This window comes from Sebastes umbrosus, chromosome 13 (genome assembly GCF_015220745.1).
Source record: "Sebastes umbrosus isolate fSebUmb1 chromosome 13, fSebUmb1.pri, whole genome shotgun sequence".
NCBI classification, from domain to species: domain Eukaryota; kingdom Metazoa; phylum Chordata; class Actinopteri; order Perciformes; family Sebastidae; genus Sebastes; species Sebastes umbrosus.
Genome location: NC_051281.1, coordinates 28,811,677 through 28,834,378, shown reverse-complemented (window position 1 = coordinate 28,834,378; position 22,702 = coordinate 28,811,677). Strand labels below are relative to the sequence as shown.

Genomic DNA, 22,702 nt, shown 5'->3' with positions numbered 1-22,702 from the left:
TTCGCAGTATTTATATAGAACTTAAACCTCATTTATAATATAAAAGCCATGAAAATGTCACTTTTTACAATGTGGGACCTTTAAGTGCATACAGTGATAATACTCACACTAATGCATGATTGCAGAATTGTAATGCTTGTTCCTGTATGACGTGGTTGCTCAGGTCAAGTTTCATGAATCAGGTATTTATAAAGTTTACTTCCAATTTCTGTTCCTCCTCATTTGGTCCAGTTATTCTCTGGGTTCTAAAACAGACAGCAACTTCATCAACCTCAAACAAATTTAGAAAGAGGAAGAGGAAATTAGAAATATTGACATAGAAACAGGATTATAAAAATTTACAAAAATTCGGATAGTAAACCATAAACTTTAAAAACATCTCAAAACCAGTCAGCCAAATCAACTCTGCCTAGACAAGCTCTTCTAGTCTCTCTAGCTCACGTCCTGTCCCTCCCCAACACTTCCATTTCCATGTTAGATTTCACAGCCTCTCCGCAGTCTTTTTCTCCCTCCTCAGAGATGCTCCTCGGTGGTCGAGCAGGCCTGTGGGTAGTCAGAAGGCAGTCAGCGGAGCTTTCTTTATGTCGCTGCGTGCCTGAGATCTGACCTGAGAGTTCAATGGGTGCATTTACCCGATTCTGGCACAGGTGGAGGATGTATGACTGGAGATAAGAGAGACAGAGACAGTCACGTTTACCTGCTGCTGACAATACTCCACTTAAAGTCTCATCAGGGTTTGTTCATATGGACCTTGGATTAATTGTAATTAATCAACCAGTTAACACAATATTCCTTACCACAGGTAGAGCGGTCCATTTATGGAAGTTACCTCTTTGACTGGACGATATATTTTGACAAATTCTACTCCGTAATCCCACATTTCATTGAACTCTCAAACTTAAAATGACTCTGAGGGGAAGGAGACGAGGCATAACAAGCTGCCCAATACGTATCAACATGCCATAACCTGAGGGACAGTGAATGATCTAGACCAGGGGTCAGCAACCTTTACTATCAAAAGAGACATTTTAGGCCAAATAAAAATAAAAAAAAATCTGTCTGGAGCCGCAAAACATTCGAGCATTGTGATGAAGGTAACACAGCCTATTAAGTCTAATGCAGTGAGGGGCCCAGGTGCACATGAGTGGCAGGACATTGAAGAAACATCACAGGACATTTGGCTGGAAGCTGCTGCTGATGGCTTTTCAGCAAATCCAGAGTGCTTGTTCTGGAAATGTATTTCCATTACTTTTTTTGTTGTTGAATCTGTCCATGCACTATTAAAATCTCTATTTTCCTACAAGACTTTTCTTTTTTCGGATTTAGAATACATAGCTAGCCTATTGAGCTACAGAGGTTGGGCAAAATTTGAGGATAAGGCACCAGGCTGTAGATAACGCACATTTTGGTTGACTGAAATGTTAAAAGATAACCGTTATTCATTTCAATAAATTTTTTTTCTGAGCTCCATCTTACTACTACTTTATGCGTCGCGTTTAGCATTAGCTCACGCGTTAGCCGCGGCCGCCGTGACGGCGGTGGTTGTCCTTCCTTCTTCTGTCAGCTTGGTTCTCTATTGGCTGTCGTTGTGTCCCGCGAGACTGTGTCATCGGCCGTCCTCGGGGCTCACACACACACACAACGGGATATCCCATCGTAAATATTGAACATGTTTAATATTTACGATTTGGTATCGGTGTGGCCAGGATGGACTTCTGAGCAGACCGGGGATGTAAAAAACACTTTTAACATACACATCACACCACAGGAACATCTGGAAAGATCATCTCTAGAACCATCAAACACATCTGGGCCTTGCTGACCATCGTCCGGAGGAATCAGGCCCCAAAATCAGCTTGATTCTCGTTTAGTGTGTACCCGACATGATCAACAACTTAAACAATTGATTATCAAAATTGTCATTGATTAATATTCTTTTGGCTAATTGATTAATCTACTAGTCATTTTATCAATAGTTTAAGATGTAAGTATCACTAATAATCAAAGTATGATCTTAATTAGTTTGGTTTCCAACTTTCAGAAACCAACTAATCAAACAGACTGATCAGTATCTGGACAACAGAGGCACATTCACTCACATCATGTACACATCAAGTATTTCTATTGCAAATGTTAAAGGAGCAGTGTGTAGGATTTAGTGGCATCTAGCCGTGTGGTTGCAGATTGCAACCAACTGAATACCCCCCGCTCACTCCTCCCTTTCCAAGCGTGTGTGGGAGAACTACGGTGGCCTTCAGGTAACTTAAAAAACGTGAAAGGTCCTCGCTCCAGTGTTTGGTTTGTCCGTTCTGGGCTACTGTAGAAACATGGCAGACTCCGTGAAGAGAAAAACATAGTTGGGATTATTATATTCCATTTCTGCTAATAGATCCACTGCAGTCCTACACACTGTGCCTTTAAGGTGAAGATGAACACAGGCACACACACACACACACAGGGGGGTCTGTTACCAGAGTTCTGCGTAGGCATCGTCGTAGTAACGCAAAGCTTAGCTGACCGCTGACAACCAGTCCAATCAGGAGAAACCCCAGAGCACAGAACACAGCCAGCAGGCTGAAGGCCACGTACACTGTGGAACACAAACACAGCAACACACATCAGATTCACAAACTTTGGCTGATTGGAATATACACTTCACAAATAATGTTCTTGTTTTGTGATATAATCCAGTAATGTGATTCTCAAATGGGTCATTTTGCATAATGAGCACTTTGCTTTAGGTACTTTAAGTATATTATGATGCTAATACTTTTATATTTTTACTGAAGTAAAACTTTGAATGCAGGACTTTTACTTGTTATAAAGATCTGAGTACTTCTTCCACCACTCTCAGGGTATAACTTGACTCGTTCTAAGAGGTGTAACAGAGCTAACAGGAGAGTGAGGGAGATGTCAATCAAGCTTGTACACGCCCAACCTTCTATTGCTATTGGACATATCCAGTTCTAGTAATCATTGGTCATGAAGTATTCTAGTTTCTAGGAGGAACAGAAGCCGTCTCACTGGAGAACAGGCTGAGCAACTCTGCTTTCTGCACCACAGTCTGCTGCTGCTGAATTGAGACTCAAACTTCAGCACAAATTTAAGTTTTGCTAGTTTTATTTATTTTTTACACTTCAGAGAGATATTGTTTATTTATTTATTAAAATTATCAGTTAACTTTATGAGAAGCTGGGACCTCCCTGCACTTTCTGTTTTAAGATAATGTTGAAAAGTTCTTTTTTAATTCATAATTTTTGACACCAAGATTTAAATTTTTACTGCAAATGTATATCGGTTCAAAATATCGGTTAATCGGTCTCCTTGATTACTAATAATCGGTATCGGTATCGGTCCTGAAAAAACATATCGGTCGATCCCTAGTACTTGTCCATAGTAGGTGTATTACTTACAGTAAATAATACGTCGTTGTATTGTCATTATTACTACATACCAAATGATTCTCTTTTATCAATAGGCTTTTTGTTGTTATAACAATACATTATTTATGTATTTTTTTCTTTTTATGTTTATTATGAAACTCATTATTACACGAAATGAAGATATTTCATTAAAACATTAAACAATTTTTGTTATAATGTGATAACTGTGCATGTTGCTGTGACAAGATAAGTGTCTTATTGGGGAATTTAATAATAAAAAGAAGAAAATATGCTTTCAGACATGAGCCCAACAATTTAAAACTGACATCACATTTCTGTGTTAGGTCTTCAGGTGAGGAAAGCTTGTGGACAGATGATGAACAGAGAAATGTGCCTCATCCCCAAAATGAACAGATTAAAGAGGAAGGAAGGTTGTCTTCATATTTTATTTGAGTATTACAGTAAAACAACACTTACGTTCGCTTCTGGATGGAGTAGGGCTGGTGAAGGCACAGTGAGGTTTACTGGAGACGGGGTTAGAGTTGAAGGGTGATTTCACAGAGACGGTCACACAGTATTCCACACCTGGCTGAAGGTACGTGATCGTGTTCTCCTCTTTGTAAGGCAAATTGAGTCTGAACTGTAACACAATGATAAAGGGCGTATTTAACAACGGTCAGCTGTAACTTCAACACACTGGTCCTCACGCAGGAAGAACTATACAAACACACTTCCTCTTATCTTTGTTCGTATCCACGATTTGTTCTTATTTCATTAGTACCCATTGATTTCTGGGATTGACCAATGTTTTCTTATTTTTGCTCTTCTCTTCGGTAAGAGAACATTTTATGAGTGGTCGAGAGCACTCTTACAAAGATAAGAAAAACTTGTTTTCACAGTCCCCAAATTGTTTAAATGCAAGAAACATACATTTTAAAGGTCCCATATTATAAAAAAAGTGAGATTTTCATGTTTTTTTATGATAAAGCAGGCTTAAGTCCTATATAAATACTGTGAAAGTATTGAAACGCTCAATCAACAGGGAAATACACACTGCCCGTATTCAGAAACTCTGCATTTGAAAAAAGTTGTCAGGATTTCTGTCCATTTGTGATGTCACAAATACACAATATTTAGACCCTTACACAGATTTAAAAGTAAACATTCTAAATGTGTCCTAGTTTATTCCTGGTTGCAGTGTATGTGAATAATACCAGCTGACAGGAAGTACACATGGACCCAAGCTGGTGCCTAGCAACACAATTCTGTTGCAATTTCGTTGCAATTCGTCGAAATGCGCTAAAACAGAGCGTTTCAGACAGAGTTTAAATACAGGCATATTCAGGCCGACCGTATGAGGAAAATAAAGGCTTTTTTGAACATTACAGCATGTAAAAGTGTTCTAGTAGAAACACAAAATACAAGTATGATCCTGAAAATGAGCATAATATGGGACCTTTAAATTTGAGGAACATAAAAAAAATGCATATATGATATACGATATACTGTATATCATTAGATCAAATTTAGATTTGAATATGTTTTAGAGTAATTGTAATGATTGGATTATTAAATTTGCGAGCTAAATAAATACTATTGGTCCACTGATCACAATTAAGACTATAAAATCCCAGGGAAGATATTGTGTGGCTTACAAATCTATCTATCTATTCTTATTTTCTCAACAGAAAATTAAGAGAAATTTAAGAGAATGTTGCTGCATGAGGCCCCTTGAAAGTTTAAATGTACGAAAGAAATATTGTAACAATTGTATGAAAAACTATTGTGAATAGTGTTTAATAATATCCAGTTAATGATACATTGAAATGAAGACATTTGGAAGCTGACGGGTGGTGTTGATGAAGGGGTGTTTGAGTTCATCCAACAGGGCTGTGGAGGTACATCTTTAACAAAAAGTTGTGATCCACCGACCTAAACTATAGTATGGTTGTGAACTTTTATAATCGCTCTTTTTAAACTTCACTCTACACTATTTGTTACTGATTGTTGATAATATGTGTATCCGTCGCGGTTTTGAAGGTCATATGCACATCGTTTTGTACAACTAGTGATACATTTGTTACAGTTTTAAGGTAAAACTTGAGCTTGTTGTGTCACAGTGAGTCAAAATAATTAGATTGTGTATACTGTATATGGATAAATAACACTGGGTCAAAACAACCCATTCTCTGGAGTGGTTAACTACCCATGAGTACTGGGAAAAGTTTTGACCCAAATCTGGGCCAATTTTCACCAGTGTTACCAATTTGGTTTGTACTTTTAGACCACTGATGAAATAAATGAATGGTTTAGCAGCATTTAGAATTTAATGCTGAGAAATAAAATTGACAAAAAATTGAACTGGACTGTAGATAAAATCCACGACTCCAGTATTTCTAAAATCTTGGCAACAGCCCTAACTTTTATATATCATTCATTTAATTGGAGTACTGTTCCTGATGTATTAACATGTGGCAGTACTGATTCCCCCCCCCTTCAGTTGATCAGAAGACTAAGAACCAGTTCCCATCCACAAAATAATATAAAATAAAATGCCTCCTTAATAATAATAATAATAATAATAATAATAATAATAATAATAATAATAATAATAATAATAATAATAATAATGAACAAAACAATGAGCAACACTCAATAAGCAAAACACAAAAGAGCACAGAATCTAAAAAGGGGCCTAAAACAGACCAGAGTTTCTGTCTTGGAAGTAAACATATGTTGCATTTAGTGAAGGAGAGATCAGAATGACATTGGGTGTGCAGTTCTCCATCTCTTTTTAGCCCTACAGAAAGGGCATCGTCACACCCTGATTGGCCAAGAGGGGAATGCACCAACCTGCTCTCAACTATCATTTAAGAGCCAGTCCCCCCCCCCCCCTCACACACACCCTGCGCAACAGGTGAACTGAATAACCCTCCAATCCAAAAGTCATAATATAACGAGAATAAAGTCATACCTTTACGAGAAATAAAAGTCGTAACATTATGAGAAAAAAAGAAAATAACACGTAAAATGAAATATAATATCATTACTTTATTCTCATAATATTATTACTTTTTCTCTTAAACTTATGAACTTATTCTCATAATATTACAACTGTTCTTTTTCTCGTAAACTTCTGCCTTTATTCTCATAATACTACAACTTTTTTCTCTTAAACGTATGACTTTATTATCATAATATTATGACTTTTTTTCTCATACCTATGACTTTACTTTCGTAATATTATGACTTTATTCTCGAAATCTCAGATTTATTTTTTTTGCTCAATGTGGCCCTAATACTCCGTCATTCCATAGACCTACAACAATGATAAATAAAAACGAAAATGTAAACAAAAAGCATTTATTCATTTCCATTTTTAAAAATCCACAGGGAGCCACTTGAGAGGAGCTAAAGAGCTGCATGTGGCTCCGGAGCCGCAGGTTGCAGACCCCTGGTCTGGTAGGTCAAAGTGGGGCTAATTAACCTAAAGTACACTGTACTGTATGTAATATCTTAATCTGCAATGTAACTAGTAACTATGTAAGGGATAATGTAATGACAGGGCGATGCTGCACCCCGACGCAAAGCTGTACATTATCCCGCTTATTACACTGCTACTTACTTAAGACATCAATATTTTGACTCAGAAATGGTCCGCCAGAGTCTGACATCAGAACTGCGGCCATAGCAACGGTCTGTTATACAGAAGTTACAGACCGCAGAACGTCGTGATTGACCAATCAGTATCGAGTATTCAACACAGCTGTGTAATAAAGCTGTTGAATAACTGTAGTGGAGTAACAAGTTGAATATTTCAGTGCAGTAGAAGTATAAAGTAACATAAAATGGGAATATTGAAGTAAAGTACAAGTACCTTTAAAGTCACAAAAGTTCTCAAAATGCATTCAAGTACTCAAGTACTGTAAATGTGCTTAGTTACTTTCTACCACTTTCATTAAAGGTCCCATATCATGCTCATTTTCAGGTTCATACTAAAATTGTATGTTTCTACTAGAACATGTTTCCATGCTGTATTGTTAAAAATATACCTTTATTTTCCTCATACTGTCTGCCTGAATATACCTGTACTCACCCTCTGTCTGAAACGCTCCGTTTTTAGCTCATTTCAAAGGAATTGCGTTGCTAGGCAACAGTTTGGGTCCAAGTTTACTTCCTGTCAGCTGGTGTGTTTCACATACTATGAAACAGGAAATGATTTGTTCTGTTTGCTGGAAAAGTTTCTAAAACAAAACCTATCTTCATTTGTATCTTTAGGTGGCACTATTATCTTTCTATTTTTCAGCTATCACTGTTCGCAGAAACTATCTGTTTCTTGTCATTTCTAGAGAAATTGTTGCAGTTAACGTAGTAAAGGGGATGTGCGTCACCTCCTTTGTCAAAGTACTCTATTTTTCCCAAGAAAGAGCAGCCACACACAGCAGGTGTTAAGACAGGAAATGCAAAGCAGCACGATCACTGATGTGTAAAAAGTAGTAGTAAGTCCGTTATTCCATACCCACTGATTTTACATACTTTTTAGTAATGTGCACGCTTGTTAAAGACAATAAAAGGCTATACCCACGCCTCATGAATGTCACACTTGCTTTACTAGTCCAGCTTTCTTAATCATGTTTTGAAGCTTAAGGGGGAAAAGGAAGTCTATTATTTGTGTCATATTTCTTCAGTAATGGTTTACCCTCTATTGCCTGGTGTGACCACCTCTTATCACATCTGTATACTGTAACTGAAATGTGACGTGAGAAGATGGAAATTACAGATGTGTAGATGAATTTGTTCTTCTCCATCAGGCCGAGCATTTCCTCGAACACAGTCAAACATGAGCCGGCGAGAGAGGAAGACGTGGGTAAAAAGCTACGCACTTTGAAAAAAAACATCCGCCATATGAGGGAACCTGACACCTAAGTGAGCCGTAAAGGAGCCGACACATTGTGACTGGCCTCTCACGAGTCTGTCGAAGAGATAAAGGAAGAGCTGCCTTGTGGCTGTGTGGTTTTGATTCCTCTATATTTCACACTGCTCTGAGTTTCATATCACCTGAGAGCACGTAACCTGAAATCAAGAGCTCTGACAGAAACAGGCAGACCTGCAGAAATACACTGGTATCTTCTGAGGTCACCTCTGTGTGTTTCTACCACATTTACTCATAAGCATACAGCACCTATATCTTCATTACACGTCATACAGTACATACAGTATCTGAACTACAGCTACGGTTGCTCTTGATATTTATTTGGGCCACCACCCAAAAACAATATTAGCTGCTTAAACCGGTGTGGATTCTTTATTAACCCAGACCAAGCAAGCCCAAACCAGCATTCAATCAACCTGAACTGGATCAAACTCAAATCTTAGTTCTAAATCCAGAAATAAATTGGTATCTTCAGTGGAGTAACAGCATGGCTGGTATAAACTGTTAGAAGGCTTTTGATTATACACAATGTCATTTAATCATCTAGACTGCTTCATTTTCAGCCCCGGATAAGCGGAAGAAAATGGATGGATGGATGGATGGATGGATGGATGGATGGATATATATATTTTAACCATGGACCTAAATGAATCAGAACTACAGGGTCATTTGGGGCAGCAGAACAAAGTGTGGTTTTAGTGTTAGCGAGTGACATAATGGATCATAAAACCATCTACACTTCTGTGTTTTTTTTTGCCTTTTTGTTTGCATTTTGTGGATTTGCCAAAATCACAGCTTCAATATCAGCGCTGTTTCAGAATCCCTGCTGCAGGACACCGACAGAAGCTACACAGAAAGAGCTGGACTGTGTTCCAATCCACGTACTTCCAGAAGTACACTTCAATGTAGTGCACTTTGTGCACTCTGTACTAACTTGAGTAGTGCGTAAATTTCAACGGGGTAGGGTCGTCTCAAATGGAATACTCTGCGGCGCACTGACCGGAAATGACGATTGCAACATTTGACCGCGGCTCGCTACCTGCCAAAATATCTTCTGAAAAAAAATGAAAGCAGAGTGGAAATTACGTTTCCAACGTCGACGCCTACGCCTACGATGTGTCCTCCTGTTGACTGAAATGCACCGGTATGTTTACGTATTGTATTGTTTTATTCTGTTATCTACGTATGTTCGAATAGTGGTCGTGGCTCCGCCCCTTCCGCTACGTCGCCAAGATGACGACAGTTGAGTGTGGAAAGTGTCCAGCGTTCCACACTCAACGATTTGACCGTTTTGAGTACAACATCCGGGTACTTTGAGTGCACTACATTTTGCCGTACTTCCCAGTGTGAACGCACTTATGCACTCATATTAGTAAGTGTAAGAACAGAAGTACGCGGATTGGAACACACTCCTGGTAAACAGCAGGTTGGGATGCTGTAGTAAAGCTCCTACTGTATAGCTTCAAGAGCCAGGTATCTTTGAGTAGATGATAAATGCTCTGAGTAGAACCAAAACAAATACAACCACATGCAAAGCCACGCCAGGGGGAGGGGAAGCAGTATCCTTTCTGTGACAGGAAACAATAAAAGACTCACTCTTTTGTGGGATCTCTACAGACTGTTGAACGTTTGACACCACACTGTGGTCTGTTGCACAACCAACATCACAACAGCTACATCTAGCAGTTTCAGCAATTTCAGCTCAGCAAAAACTGATTTTCTATCAGTTTCATTGGTATGCAACACTGAGGAACACAAATGAGCCTCAGAGCCACCAATCAAACATGGTCCCAGTTGGTGTCTGGAATAGTAGTCTTACAATTCATTTATAATAACATATCAGAAGTAATGATTTGTTAAAGGCAGGATGAGCAGGATTTGTCGGTTGCAGTTTGTAAACACACTCCAACGCTCAACGACACCAGAAGTCCCGCCCCCAGACCAACTGACTGCTGACACTTCCCCATGCATTACTTTTCCTGTTGATATTATGGGATGTTTTTAACCCATTTAATCCCATCGGTCACAATAGTGACTGTAAAAAAGGTTTTCACTTATAAGGCTCTAAAAAATGTGACTGAGTGACTAATAATAAAGTGTCTCAATGACATACGTGCAGTTTCACATGTTTAGTGTAAACTGTCACATGACCTGAGCTGTTTACTTCCTGGTTGCACCCAAGGCCTATGGAAAGGAGGCTGGGTCACGGGCGGACATGGGTCTTGGGGTATGGGGTATAATACATGCGCAGTGTAACTGAAGCTGCGGTCGTGCGTTGCGATTGGCTCAATTTCGGCGAGTGCAGGCCAGATTTTACTGTGCATGTTTTATACCCCCAAAGATATGACGCGTCGATGACGCGTGACCCAGCCTCCTTTCTATAGGCCTTGGTTGCACCATGAGAAGAGGATGGCTGCATCAGAGCTCTCAATCAACAGGTTATTAAAGGTCCCATATTGTAAAAAGTGAGATTTTCATGTCTTTTATATTATAAAGCAGGTTTAAGTGATATATAAATACTGTTAAACTATCAAAATGCTCAATATACAGTGAAATACACACAGCCCGTATTCAGAAATTGTGCATTTGAAACAAGCCGTTAGGATTTCTGTGCATTTGGATGTCACAGTTATACAATATTTAGACCATTACACGGTTTTAAACATAAACATTCTAAATGTGTCCCAGTTTATTTCCTGTTGCAGTGTATGTAAATAACTTCAGCTGACAGGAAGTTGCGTAGCAAAGCAATTCCGTTGAAATGCACTAAAACGGAGCGTTTCAGACAGAGGGTAAATACAGGTATATTCAGGCAGACAGTATGAGGAAAATAAAGTTTTTTTTTAACATTACAGCATGTAAACATGTTCTAGTAGAAACACAAAATACAAGTATGAACCTGAAAATGAACACGATATGGGACCTTTAATGTATGTCAACATAAAGATAGGACAAAGATTGTTGGTACACATCATCTTTAAGGTGTCTAGTAGTGACACATGCATTTGCAATTACTCAACTTTGTTCAGTGTGGTCCTAGAATGAGCAAACCTGTTGACAGCAACAATAGTCAGGTTGATATACATATACTTATACATAATTCTTGTTCTACCTAACTATCTACTCTGTTCTTTCTTTGAGTTTCACTTTGAGTCAATCTCTCTCTCTCCTACACCAACGGCCACTTTATTAGGTACACCTGATCAGCTGCTCATTAACGTAAATATCGAATCAGCCAATCACATGTCGGCAACTCAATGCCTTTAGGCATGTAGACACGGTCAAGATGATATGCTGAAGTTCAAACCAAGCATCAGAACAGGGAAGAAAGGGGATTTGAGTGACTTTGAACGTGGCATGGCTGTTGGTGCCAGACGGGCTGTTCGAGTATTTCAGAAACCGCTGATGGATTTTCATGCACAACTATCTCTAGGGATTTTTTCCTCAACAATGTTTACATGGTAAGAATATTGATGAATGCAGCTTTAGGCTGGACACATACCTGCGTACCATCCCTGGTCCTTTGCACATGGATGACGACTCCTCTGTAGAAGTCTTTCAGCTGCTGGTGTGTCCTCGTTGTTGGAATACTGAGCTGCAGGAGCAAACAGTTCCCACAGCCGGACACGGACACATCAGGAGGTCCCAACACGGCTACGGGGAGAAAGGAACTCACTTTCAGTCTACTGGGAAGAGATTCGTTGTCGGACACACTGAAGCAAAGATGTCCGCTATTCAGATGTTGGACAGGACTTCCATGTTCACTCCATTTCCAACATGCGGATTGCCATCGTCTACCTTGCACTCAGAACAACTGTGGATTTTTGGTTTGGTTGTAGAAATGTGTGTAACTTTTCAATCTCCCATATGTAAAGTGTGTTATCTCACTGTCTGACAGAGGCTGAAAGTGCCCAGACATGGTCCAGTTGGACGTCTGGGTGGCTGTGAAGGCCTGGACGCGGGCTCGGTAGTGATCGTACGGGTCCTTGAACACTCGGGTCAGGTCACACGTCTGTCCGGCCGTCAGCTCCGAACAAGCAGCTACTGGTTTCCACAAGTTCTTCCTCCAAATTGAAAGAAAAAATACAGAGGGAGGGAGAAAAAAGAGCGATGACTATCCAAGAGAGGGAGGAAGAGAAAACGAAACTATCAACATGCTGACTAACACAATACCACAGATAACAGCTGAATAAAAAGGCAACTAACTGGGCTGAGTGCGTCTTATGATAATCCACGAAAGACACGGAGTAGTCAAAAAGGAAAGTGCTTACTCAGAGCCAGGGTTTAAGAAGTGCCTCAGAAACAAAAATGAAACATATGAAAAACTGTGCGGAGAAGTCAGTAGGTGAGCATCATCATCATCATCATCATCATCATCATCATCATCATCATCACGGAATAACATTTCAGACTATGATCAATATGAGAAGCTGTTTCCATCCAGGGATGTCGGTTTGTCGGTCTGTCTGCCGCTTTGATTCAGACTGAAATATCTCAACAACTGTCGGATGGCTTAAGATGAAATTTTGTGCAGACATTTATGGTCCCCGGAGGGTTAATCGTACCGACTCGGTGACATCATGTTCATCCAGCACCACCGACGGGTGGTTTTCACTTACCCAGGGGAATATCTCAAGTGTTTGATCGACTGCCGTGAAATTTGGTAGACATTCATGTTCCCCTCAGGATGAACTCTAATAACTTATAATAAAAATAATAATAATAATAATAATTGGTGATCCCTTGACACTAATTACAAGTAAAGCTCAGTATTTTCAGTCTTGGTCTCAATTCTTTAAAAAAATAATTTAAGGAATGTTTTGTTTATATAAAAAAAAATATGTCAGCCAATATATCGTACTGTATGTCGTGAGTTTTTAGACTCTAAAATATGGATATCTGTATCGGCCTCGGTTGGGCTCCATCGCTTCTCCCAGCCTGATCTGTGAACTTTGAAAGGATAACTGCTGCTGACATCTGAAGTCTGAACGACATGAACTATCCAAGAAATGCTTCTAAATTCTGTGCTCTCTGTAAGAGCCGCAGTTGTTGTTGTGAATTAGGATTGTTGGTCAACTTAACGCAATTAAACCTTGTTCATTATGATATTTTGGGGGCGTGTCTTTGGAGGGAGGTCTGAAGGGACGGACTGTTGCCGACTTGGTGACTTTCTCTCTAGATTTAGTGACTTTCGGAGCGAGCGCTGCTAGCTACTTTCACTGGAAAAGAGTTGTCAACACTGGGCTGGGTTTTTAGGTTGGATCATTTTTAAAATATAGCGTGCTTTTGATATTTTCTTAAGATTACCAACCCTAGCTTTAACAGATCTCAGGTTTGATTTTGGAATACAGCTCAACGGGTGGTGGGTTTGTTGTTCATGTTAATAACTCAGAGCATCAGAGGAGGGCAATCATCTATTACAGTATATACAGCCCATGAAATGAGTTAATGATTACAAGTACAGTACACGCCTTTGGAATGATGCCAAAACCACAGTGAGTAATGCTTTGTGAAGCAGACTGTTTAAAGTTCATGTGAGCAAGAAGCATTTTGATAATTAAGAGGATACAATTAGATAATTAAAGCTGAAGTAGGTGAGATTGGAGCAAATATGATTAAAAAAACATTTTCCTCTGTGTCCTCCGGTGCTCCTAATGGCATCTTCAAGATTTCACAGACCGGAGGAAAACAAGCAGTAAGAGCTGATCTGAGGTCTGCTGTCCAGCTGCTGTCTATGAGAGCCGGCTGTCAATCACTCGCGAACTCCGACCAAACGGTCAAACTAGGCAGCACTGATCAAATATGAATCAATATTCTGTTACGTTAATGCCTATTTCTCTCCTCAAATGTTTTCAGAATCATCTTGTAGTGCACGGTTTAGCTGTAAAATGAGAAAGTTTGTGACACCGTTGGTGAAGGAACGCCAAGTTCCAGTCAAATGACCGTAGCACAGCCAATAGGAACGCTCTCTCAATGAAATGACCTGTGATTGGTCAAAGTCTCCCGTCACGGGCTAGATGTTCTAAAGCCTGAAAACAGAGCCATGAGGAGGAGCAGAAGTCTAGTTTTCTCTCACAACACTTGAATTACAAAATGCTGAAAGGTTATTATGACATTTTTGCCCAATGATACCAAAAATATACTGCCTACTGAAGCTTTAAGTCTTTGTGTCCTGCAATTATCTTGTCAGTTTTCCCAAAAATCAGTGCATCGGTTTCAAATGTTGGTCTCAGTAAGGTATAAAGTGCAAACAGGAGTCATAAATGATGGTCCTGAGTCTGCCCTCACTGTGTCTTATCCCCTCTATCTGTCGACTGAATACCTGGGGCGGAGGATTTGAACGTTGAAGTGGGTGTCGGAAGGGGTCTCGGGGCCAGGCAGGAAGCTGAGTGTATGCTCCATGTTGAAGGAGGAGATGGAGACGTTGGAAGGTGCGGGGAGGGAAACCACTGCACAGGAGGACAGGATGAGATAACAGTGACATTATTAATAGATTTTTCAATAATACTGTTTGCTCTTTCTGGTTATTTTATAACTCTGCAGTATTAAACATGGCCAAATCTACCGTCTGAAACATTTCCTGTACATAGCTAGTATGCATCGAAGTGAACTTACTCTGAGCTGTGAGCAACCACAATAGAATAACAATGCACACCACACATCTACACACATCTACACACAGCATACCACACATCTCAGTCCAAAGGTGTAAAAAAAAAAAAACAGCACTAATAAAACTCCTGAGAACATAAACAGTCCAGTGACAACAAGCATTCATATCCCCCCACCACCACCACCACACCTCACACCTTCAATCCAGGGAGCATTACCAAGGTGTACATGCAGAAGAAGAAGAAGCCTCCACAACCCCATCGTCCCTCCATAGACTGTGTCACGTCTTGCAGTAAAGAAGTCTTGCTGCAAGATAAGGCTCGTTTTTGGGTTTGAGCACACAACTACCTATAGAGAGGGATGGGAGGGAGCATGGGGGTATGTGTGTGGGGGTTGGGAAACGTACAACGTTTGTCATCAAGTGCAGGGCTGAGTTTCTATTTCCCCAGAAGTCCCTCCCTGTGCCCTTCCAATCCTGCATTTAACTGTGTGAGCTTTCACAGTCGCGACACAGAAACTGGTGCACACTGCAGGAGTCAGCACACTTGACATTAACTTGACCCTCTTTCTGACCTGTGTGAGTTGTATTTGTCGTTCTTGTGTTGATGTATTTTTTGTCTGTGCTTTGATAACTTTCTGTACTGAGTCAGCTGGAAGAAATGTGTACTTTTATTACAATAATACAAAACAACAAAACATGGCTTGATTTCTAAAACTTTATTAAGTTGTGAAATGTACATAATTATGGCTGAACACTGAGTAATGAGTCTGAGTTATATCAATGGCAAGATTTCACTGAGTATAAAAATACAAAAATTATATTATATATATTATATTGTTGAAATAAACTTGGCTGCATACTGTAACTGGTAAGAGTACATGTATTATCTTACTATACCTGATACAATGTGTAACTTCAAATAAGTGCAATGTCGGTATGATTGTAATATTTTACATGACAAGCTAGGAAAAATATGGCAAAAATAAAAACAGACTTGGCTTTATGGAACCATATATTGTGTTACATTCTTTCACTAATATTCCTCAGTCACAATTCAAACATGATGGTTTCTACTTGTAACAGAAATGCATGATGTATAACAACGTAGACATTCACTATCTGGTAAAAACAGTCAGGATTAACAGTACTTCCAACTAGAGCTACATCTTATAAATGTTGTAATTATTGATTAACCTGTTTATTATTCACAAAAAAAAAAAAAAATCACAAATGTGTTGATGATTCATTTGATTTGAGTATGATTGAGCAGCTTATAGTTTCAGCTCTAGTTTCATATTCAGTTTTAAATGTGCAGTGTCTAGGATCTGGCGACATCTAGTGGTGCGGTTGCAGACTGCAACCGCACCACTAGATGCTGTAGAAACATGGTGGACTCCGTGACGAGGAGCTGCTGCTCCCTATGTAGATATAAACGGCTCATTCTAAGCTAACGAAAACAAGACGAAAATACAAATGTTACACATTACTCATCATGTGGACCGTTACCTCACAAATTCACATTTCAATGCATGTTGAAGGAGAAAGTTTAACGTTAAAATACCACCTTAAAACATCATCAATACTACCAATGAAATGTTGTGAGGTGCACCTGGTTCCTCTCTACCTGGACTACTTCTACTTTAGTCAACGACTTTCTCTGATCCCCAAAATTCCCCCAACAGCCCTCACACATAGTGGGAACCTGAACATGAGAAAAAATACCCAATTTAAAAGTATCACTCACTCTTTGCTTAAAGGTCCCATATTGTAAAAAGTGTGATTTTCATGTCTTTTATATGTCTTTTATTTTATAAAGCAGGTTTAAGTGCTTTATAAATACTGTTAAACTATCAAAACGCTCAATATACGGAGAAATACACACAGCCATATTCAGAAATTGTGCGTCTGAAACAAGTCGTTAGAATTTCTGCCCATTTGTGATGTCACAAATGTACAATATTTGGACCTTTACACGGTTTAAACGTAAACATTCAAAATGTGTCCCAGTTTATTTCCTGTCGCAGTGTATGTGAATAACATCAGCTGACAGGAAGTAAAACATGGACCCAAACTGATTCCTGGCAACGCAATTCCACTGCAATTCCGTTGAAATGCCCAAAATACAAGCATGAACCTGAAAATGAGCATATGTCCCCTTTAAAGGTCCCATATCGTGCTCCTTTTCAGGATCATACTTGTATTTTGTGTTTCTACTAGAACATGTTTACCTGTATTCATGCTCTGTCTGAAACGCTCCGTTTTAGCGCATTTCAACGGAATGGCAACGGAATAGCGTTGCTAGGAAACAACTTAGGTCCATGTTTGCATCCTGTCAGCTGATGTCATTCACATACACTGCAACCAGGAAATAAACTGGGACACATTTAGTATGTTTACGTTTAAAACCGTGTAATGGTCTAAATATTGTATATCTGTGACATCACAAATGCATAGAAACGACGGCTTGTTTCAAACGCACAGTTTCTGAATACGGGCTGTGTGTATTTCTCCATGGATTGAGTGTTTTGATACTTTCACAGTATTTATATATCACTTAAACCTGCTTTATAATATAAAAGACATGAAAATCTCACTATTTACAATATGGGACCTTTAAATGTCACTGACACTAACGCCCTGTCATTTACTGCTAAAGTTGTAATGTTCTGAATATCTCCAAGTGACGCTACACGTTTTGGCTTCCTGCAGAAACAATCCAGGGATGCAAAGCTCATTGCTGCCGACTGTGTTCTGGATGGATTCCCATCCTCCCTAATGCCCTTAAGTTCCAGGGGTTAAAATCGCTGTCTGTATTGGAAGGAGAGTATCAAGTGTTCCCTTCATCAAGTAGTCCTCTAGCTGCGGATCATATCATGATAAAAAAGTCCCTACATTTCCAGCATCAGTCTAATGCGCTGTGGTGTTTGGGCTGCTTATCTGGCAGCAGCACTGTAATAACAAATAGATTAAATATACATAAATAGGAACTTTTCCTCCGACTCTAAACAAAGAGGTAGCTCGACTGCCCTTCTAGCTGCAGAGGAAGCACTGATGTATACGGCTGTATAATAATAAGTAATGATAAAATAATAATAAGAAGAACATTACAGTATATTATTTTTAGTTTTCCTGTGCTCATTCTCCAAACACTCTCAACAGCACAGATTTGTTACAAATTCTTTGTTTTAACTTGAATGTTCACGAGGAGGTGTGGCTTTGTGAGATGTGACGATCAGAATAATTAACAATAAGGCTCTCTGTTCTGCTGTTTGGGGGCAAAAAAGACACCAAACCACCAGTGTCAGTAGTCGTATGAGAAGACTCTAAACATTAGACAATATTAATCTAGCTGTCAACAACACGTCATCGGAGCAGCACCGTACTGTGACAGAAATAAAAAGTGAATGGTTGGAGATGATAAAAAAACATCCTTCTAAATCAAAGCGGTCCATTCACAGGAAAGCTAATATTAGCCTACAACAGTAGGTGATTGTTACATTGTTATAACGGGGTGTTCCCCTGGACAGTGATCCCGAGGCGGCTGTCAGACTGAGAGAACTTTTCTAACAAATATTGAACTGTAAGTCTACAAGTTGCCGTGGCAAAATACTAATAAAATCATAATCTTTTTTTTTTATAAATCATCTCGGTAAATTAGCGAGCCGTGATGATGGTAATATGGTGAACAGAATATAAATCGTGTATGGAGACACGGTGGTTATCGTGGATGATTCATCTCCCACAAAAACTCCTGGCTTCTAGGTTGCATGCTACACACCCTGCCTGTCATACAGTACAGAGACCTGCCAACGCTCTGAAAGATAAATAACTGCATTATTTAAGATTCAAAAGTACATTTAATTACTTTAGGTGTTTAAAGTGTGAAAAAAATGATTGGCTCTATTTATGAGATGTTGTAATAGCTACGTAATAGGCAATGAGGGGCTGGGCTGTTAGAGACATTTGTGTTAGTATTTTTTCTCAATTTGCCGGTTTGACTGAAAGACTTTTTTCTTCTGAATTTTGAACTAATAACATTTCTATTTTTGTTATTATTTTTTTCTCTGGGTGTATTACGGTTAGTCCCTATTTATATGATGGCGATCGCCTGCGGTAAAAGGAACGGACAGAGAAGGAAATGTGTGGAGAGCGAGCATCGATACGGTCTTTGACCTTTAGAAACGTTGCCATGTTTTTATGTTTGTTAAAAGGTAAAAATAAATCAGCTGAAATGAACATGACCCCAGATCTATCACAGATAGATATCTGGTATCTGTGGTGTTTGTGTGATTTCACATGCGGGGGAGAAGGAGGCAGAGTTTAAAAGAACAGGCCGCTAACAGGCACACCGTCTGATCAGGATTGTCTCAGGAGTTTTGTGCCGAAGAAAAAGGAAATACTAAATACGAGAAAGATTGATAAATGTGACAAGTTCTCTTTAAAAGGTCCAGTGTGTAGGATTTGGCGGCATTTAGCGGTCAGGTTGCAGATTCTTTAATAAGTTCTGTAAGACATCTACTCATACACGCCCCATATATCCAGAGTGCTCTTCCTCCTCCTCCTCCTCCTCCTCCTCTTCATCAACAGAGCAGGAGACAGTTTCTATGGCAACTTCCTTGGTGTCCCTAGTTGGTGATGGCAGGGTTGGAATGGTGTTGTACACCTCTGAAGCAGAGGAAGACTCTGGCTCCTCCTCCTCCTCCTCCTCCTCCTCCTCCTCCTCATCCTCCCCCAGCCCGCTGAAGGTTAACGTGAGGAGGTCGACATCCTGTCTGTCCTCCTCTCCCATCAACTTCTTCTCCTCCTCCTTCTTTGGCTGGATTCTTCCGACAGCCAAACCGTCTGTGTCTGCAGGACAGGGGTCTGAGCGCCGGTTTGATATCGGTAGAGAATCAGAGTGTGAGATGGTGTGTGCAGCATCGGAATGTGTCTCTGTTAACGTCGAGAGTTCAGAAGGCCGGGTACTGAAGACGTCTGATGTTTTTTGGTTTGAGGAGAAGCTGGGCGATTCAGGCTTCGGGGCTAAAGGAGCTGACAAAGATGATGAAGATGAAGAGGAGGAAGAAGAGAGGAGGTTAGTGCCCTTTTGCAGTTTATAATCTCCTCCCCCTCGTCTGCTCCCACCAGTGATCTCCGTTTCACTCTCCCCGTCGCTCTCGTCTGATGACTGGTCGCTCCCCTTTTCACCTGAAGAGGGCGGTGTTGGCTTGAGATTCAAGAGAGAAGACAAGGACGTGTTGCGGGACGGAACAGCGAGAGCCTCTTCTATGTGATGGATGGATGTCTAAGACAGAGAGAGAGAGAGAGAGAGAGAGAGAGAGAGAGAGAGACAAGCATGAGGGAGAAAACAAAAGAAAGACGTTAAAACCAATAAGTCGGATCAACAGCAGTTTTTAAACAGCAGATATTCAACATCTCCCTGCTGTTTCCATACAACTGAAAGTCGGTAGAAAAAGAATCATTGACAATTGAATAATTGTTTAAAGTGGAAATGAACCAGTCAACCAAATAAAGCTGGTTTACTACATGGATTTCCAATCTAATCAAGATTTATAGAACAAACATGACAAATGTCAGCATTTAAAAAAGAAATCTTTCGTGGCAAGAGCGCCGCCATGTTGCAGTACTCTAGCCTGTGATGTCACAAGGTTGGTCAGCTCGGCTGAGTTACACAGATACAACGGTAGACACGGTGAAAGACGGAGACTGAGGAGACACGGGACAGAAGAAAACACAAGGAAGGGACACTATTGTATTGTTCCTGGATGTAAAAATGAGTTTTAAAATGTTAAAACCAAGGACAAAACTGTCCGTTTCATAAACTGCTGCTGAAACGGAGATCAGTTACGTTACTGCAGCGCTGGCTACAGTGACAGTGAAAGAGTCCTCTGACAGGCACTGAGTCCAGCTGCAACTGACTGTCTCCCCATCTCCCGTCCTCTCCCCTCTTTGATCACCTGTCTCTCCTCCTCTGCTGTCTCATTCAGACCGTTCAAAGACAGAGTCGCTGAGAAAATAAAAGCACTACTTTATTGTGAAGCCCGGGTTATAGCTAGGGGCTGTGTGTGTATTGGCAAGAATCTGGCAATAAGATACATATCATGATACCGGGGTAACAATTAAATATATTGCGATATATTGCAATACTGTAGATTTTTCAAATTACATTTTAGGAAACTTGTCATAGTATAAAGAACACACAAGAAATAAACCGTTTTAGAATGGGCAAAAATAACACATTTACGCTGCATGCAAAAAACTGTATGGTTTTCCTAAATGTTTTGATAGACAACGGGACAAACCAGTAGAAAAACTACACTACAGCTTTGGAACACAGCATATAATGATGAATCATACTGGTTCCACTAAATGTGGGAAGGTTGCAACATAAACACATGATGGGGAATTTCTTCAGTGCTACCAAAATATACCAAAATATCCAGTATTACAGTACAGTGCACTCACTCTTCTGCTTCCAAGTGTTTAGGAACTGATTACGAGCATAAGACCCAACCAGGAAGTGACATCACCGAATGAACAACACAAAAAGCAAAAATGACTGCTGTGTCTTATGACCAAGAATCAACATTGAACACCACCGACAGCAGCTCTGCTGACAGAAGCTGTCAGATGTGTTCAATAAAACCTTCAGTTAATGCGCCAAGGGCTGGAAACACAACAAGTTTCTATTTTTGTAATTAATTAAAGAGTTATTTAAAATGACTTAATTACTTACAACCAACACAAGCCCAGTTTTTGTACTTTAAAAGAGAGCTATAAAAGATTAAAATGTACTGATCTGGGTAATATAAATTTAGTAATAATAGTGTTGCACAAGTAATGTGTAAAGCACATCAAAATCTACCACCACCAAATATGTAAAGCAAATATATTCTTAAAGGAATATGTTTAAACAAAATAAGGATGGGGATGAATACAAAAAAATAAAAAATTAAAATATATATATATATATATATATATATATATATATAAAATTACAATAAAAGGGCAGAATCTATAGAACATGGATGATTGAGGATGATTTAAAAGGTGTGATTGACAATTCAGAAATTCAAAAGAATATTAAAAGAATCTCAATAATAGGGTTCCAATCATACTCTGTATAATATAAATCAGTTAGTGTTTGTTTGTTTATTAGTTGATGTAATGTATTGATACAAAATACCAGTATGTATAAGTGTATATGTTTGTACAGAGTGTATGGAGGAGACAGAGACTAACAGTACAGTGCAGAGACAGAGACTCAAATCAAAGCCCGACCTCAACTTGTCAACTGAAATGGAGATAAGCTTACAATCAAAATTGATCGAGAGGAAATAAAGGAAGTCAGTGATTTTAAATTTCTAGGTGTCATTCTGGATTCACAACTCAAATTTGACAAATATGTTAAAAAGTTATGCAAGACAGTAAAGGTAAATCTGAACTGTTTTAGAATGATAGGACAATACTGTACCCCTTAAAGCAGCTCAACTGTTTATGCATGCCATGATATTTTCACACTTGTCTTATTGTGTTACTGTATGGAGCCAGGCAAACCTGTTGCATCGCTATATAAACAAACACTGAAGATAAAGGATCAAAAACAAATGAAATGGTACCACTGTATAATTCTGAAAAAGTATATGCTGCTCAGTTTTTATCAAGTTTTCTTTTATCAAATTGATTTTTTAAATGTGTGAACAATCTCGCCCCAGCTGTCAATTGTTCATATGTCACCAAAATGAATACCAATAGATAATAACCAATAGATAA

The 22,702-nt window shown here is 39.4% G+C and overlaps 1 protein-coding gene across 1 annotated transcript in view; it reads right to left on the bottom strand.

Annotated features, from left to right (window-relative positions):
• Nucleotides 1-254: 254 nt before the first annotated feature.
• crfb2 (cytokine receptor family member b2) overlaps nt 255-22,702 on the bottom strand; it is a 35,271-nt gene continuing 12,823 nt past the window's right edge. The window contains exons 8-16 of the mRNA XM_037790162.1: nt 19,452-20,213; nt 16,539-16,631; nt 15,126-15,276; nt 14,639-14,765; nt 12,205-12,380; nt 11,819-11,970; nt 3,861-4,023; nt 2,472-2,590; nt 255-662 (exon numbers count right to left, since the gene is read on the bottom strand). Coding sequence (XP_037646090.1) covers nt 438-662; nt 2,472-2,590; nt 3,861-4,023; nt 11,819-11,970; nt 12,205-12,380; nt 14,639-14,765; nt 15,126-15,276; nt 16,539-16,631; nt 19,452-20,213 — 1,968 coding nt within the window. The 3' untranslated portion in view covers nt 255-437. The remainder of the gene's footprint in view (nt 663-2,471; nt 2,591-3,860; nt 4,024-11,818; nt 11,971-12,204; nt 12,381-14,638; nt 14,766-15,125; nt 15,277-16,538; nt 16,632-19,451; nt 20,214-22,702) is intronic.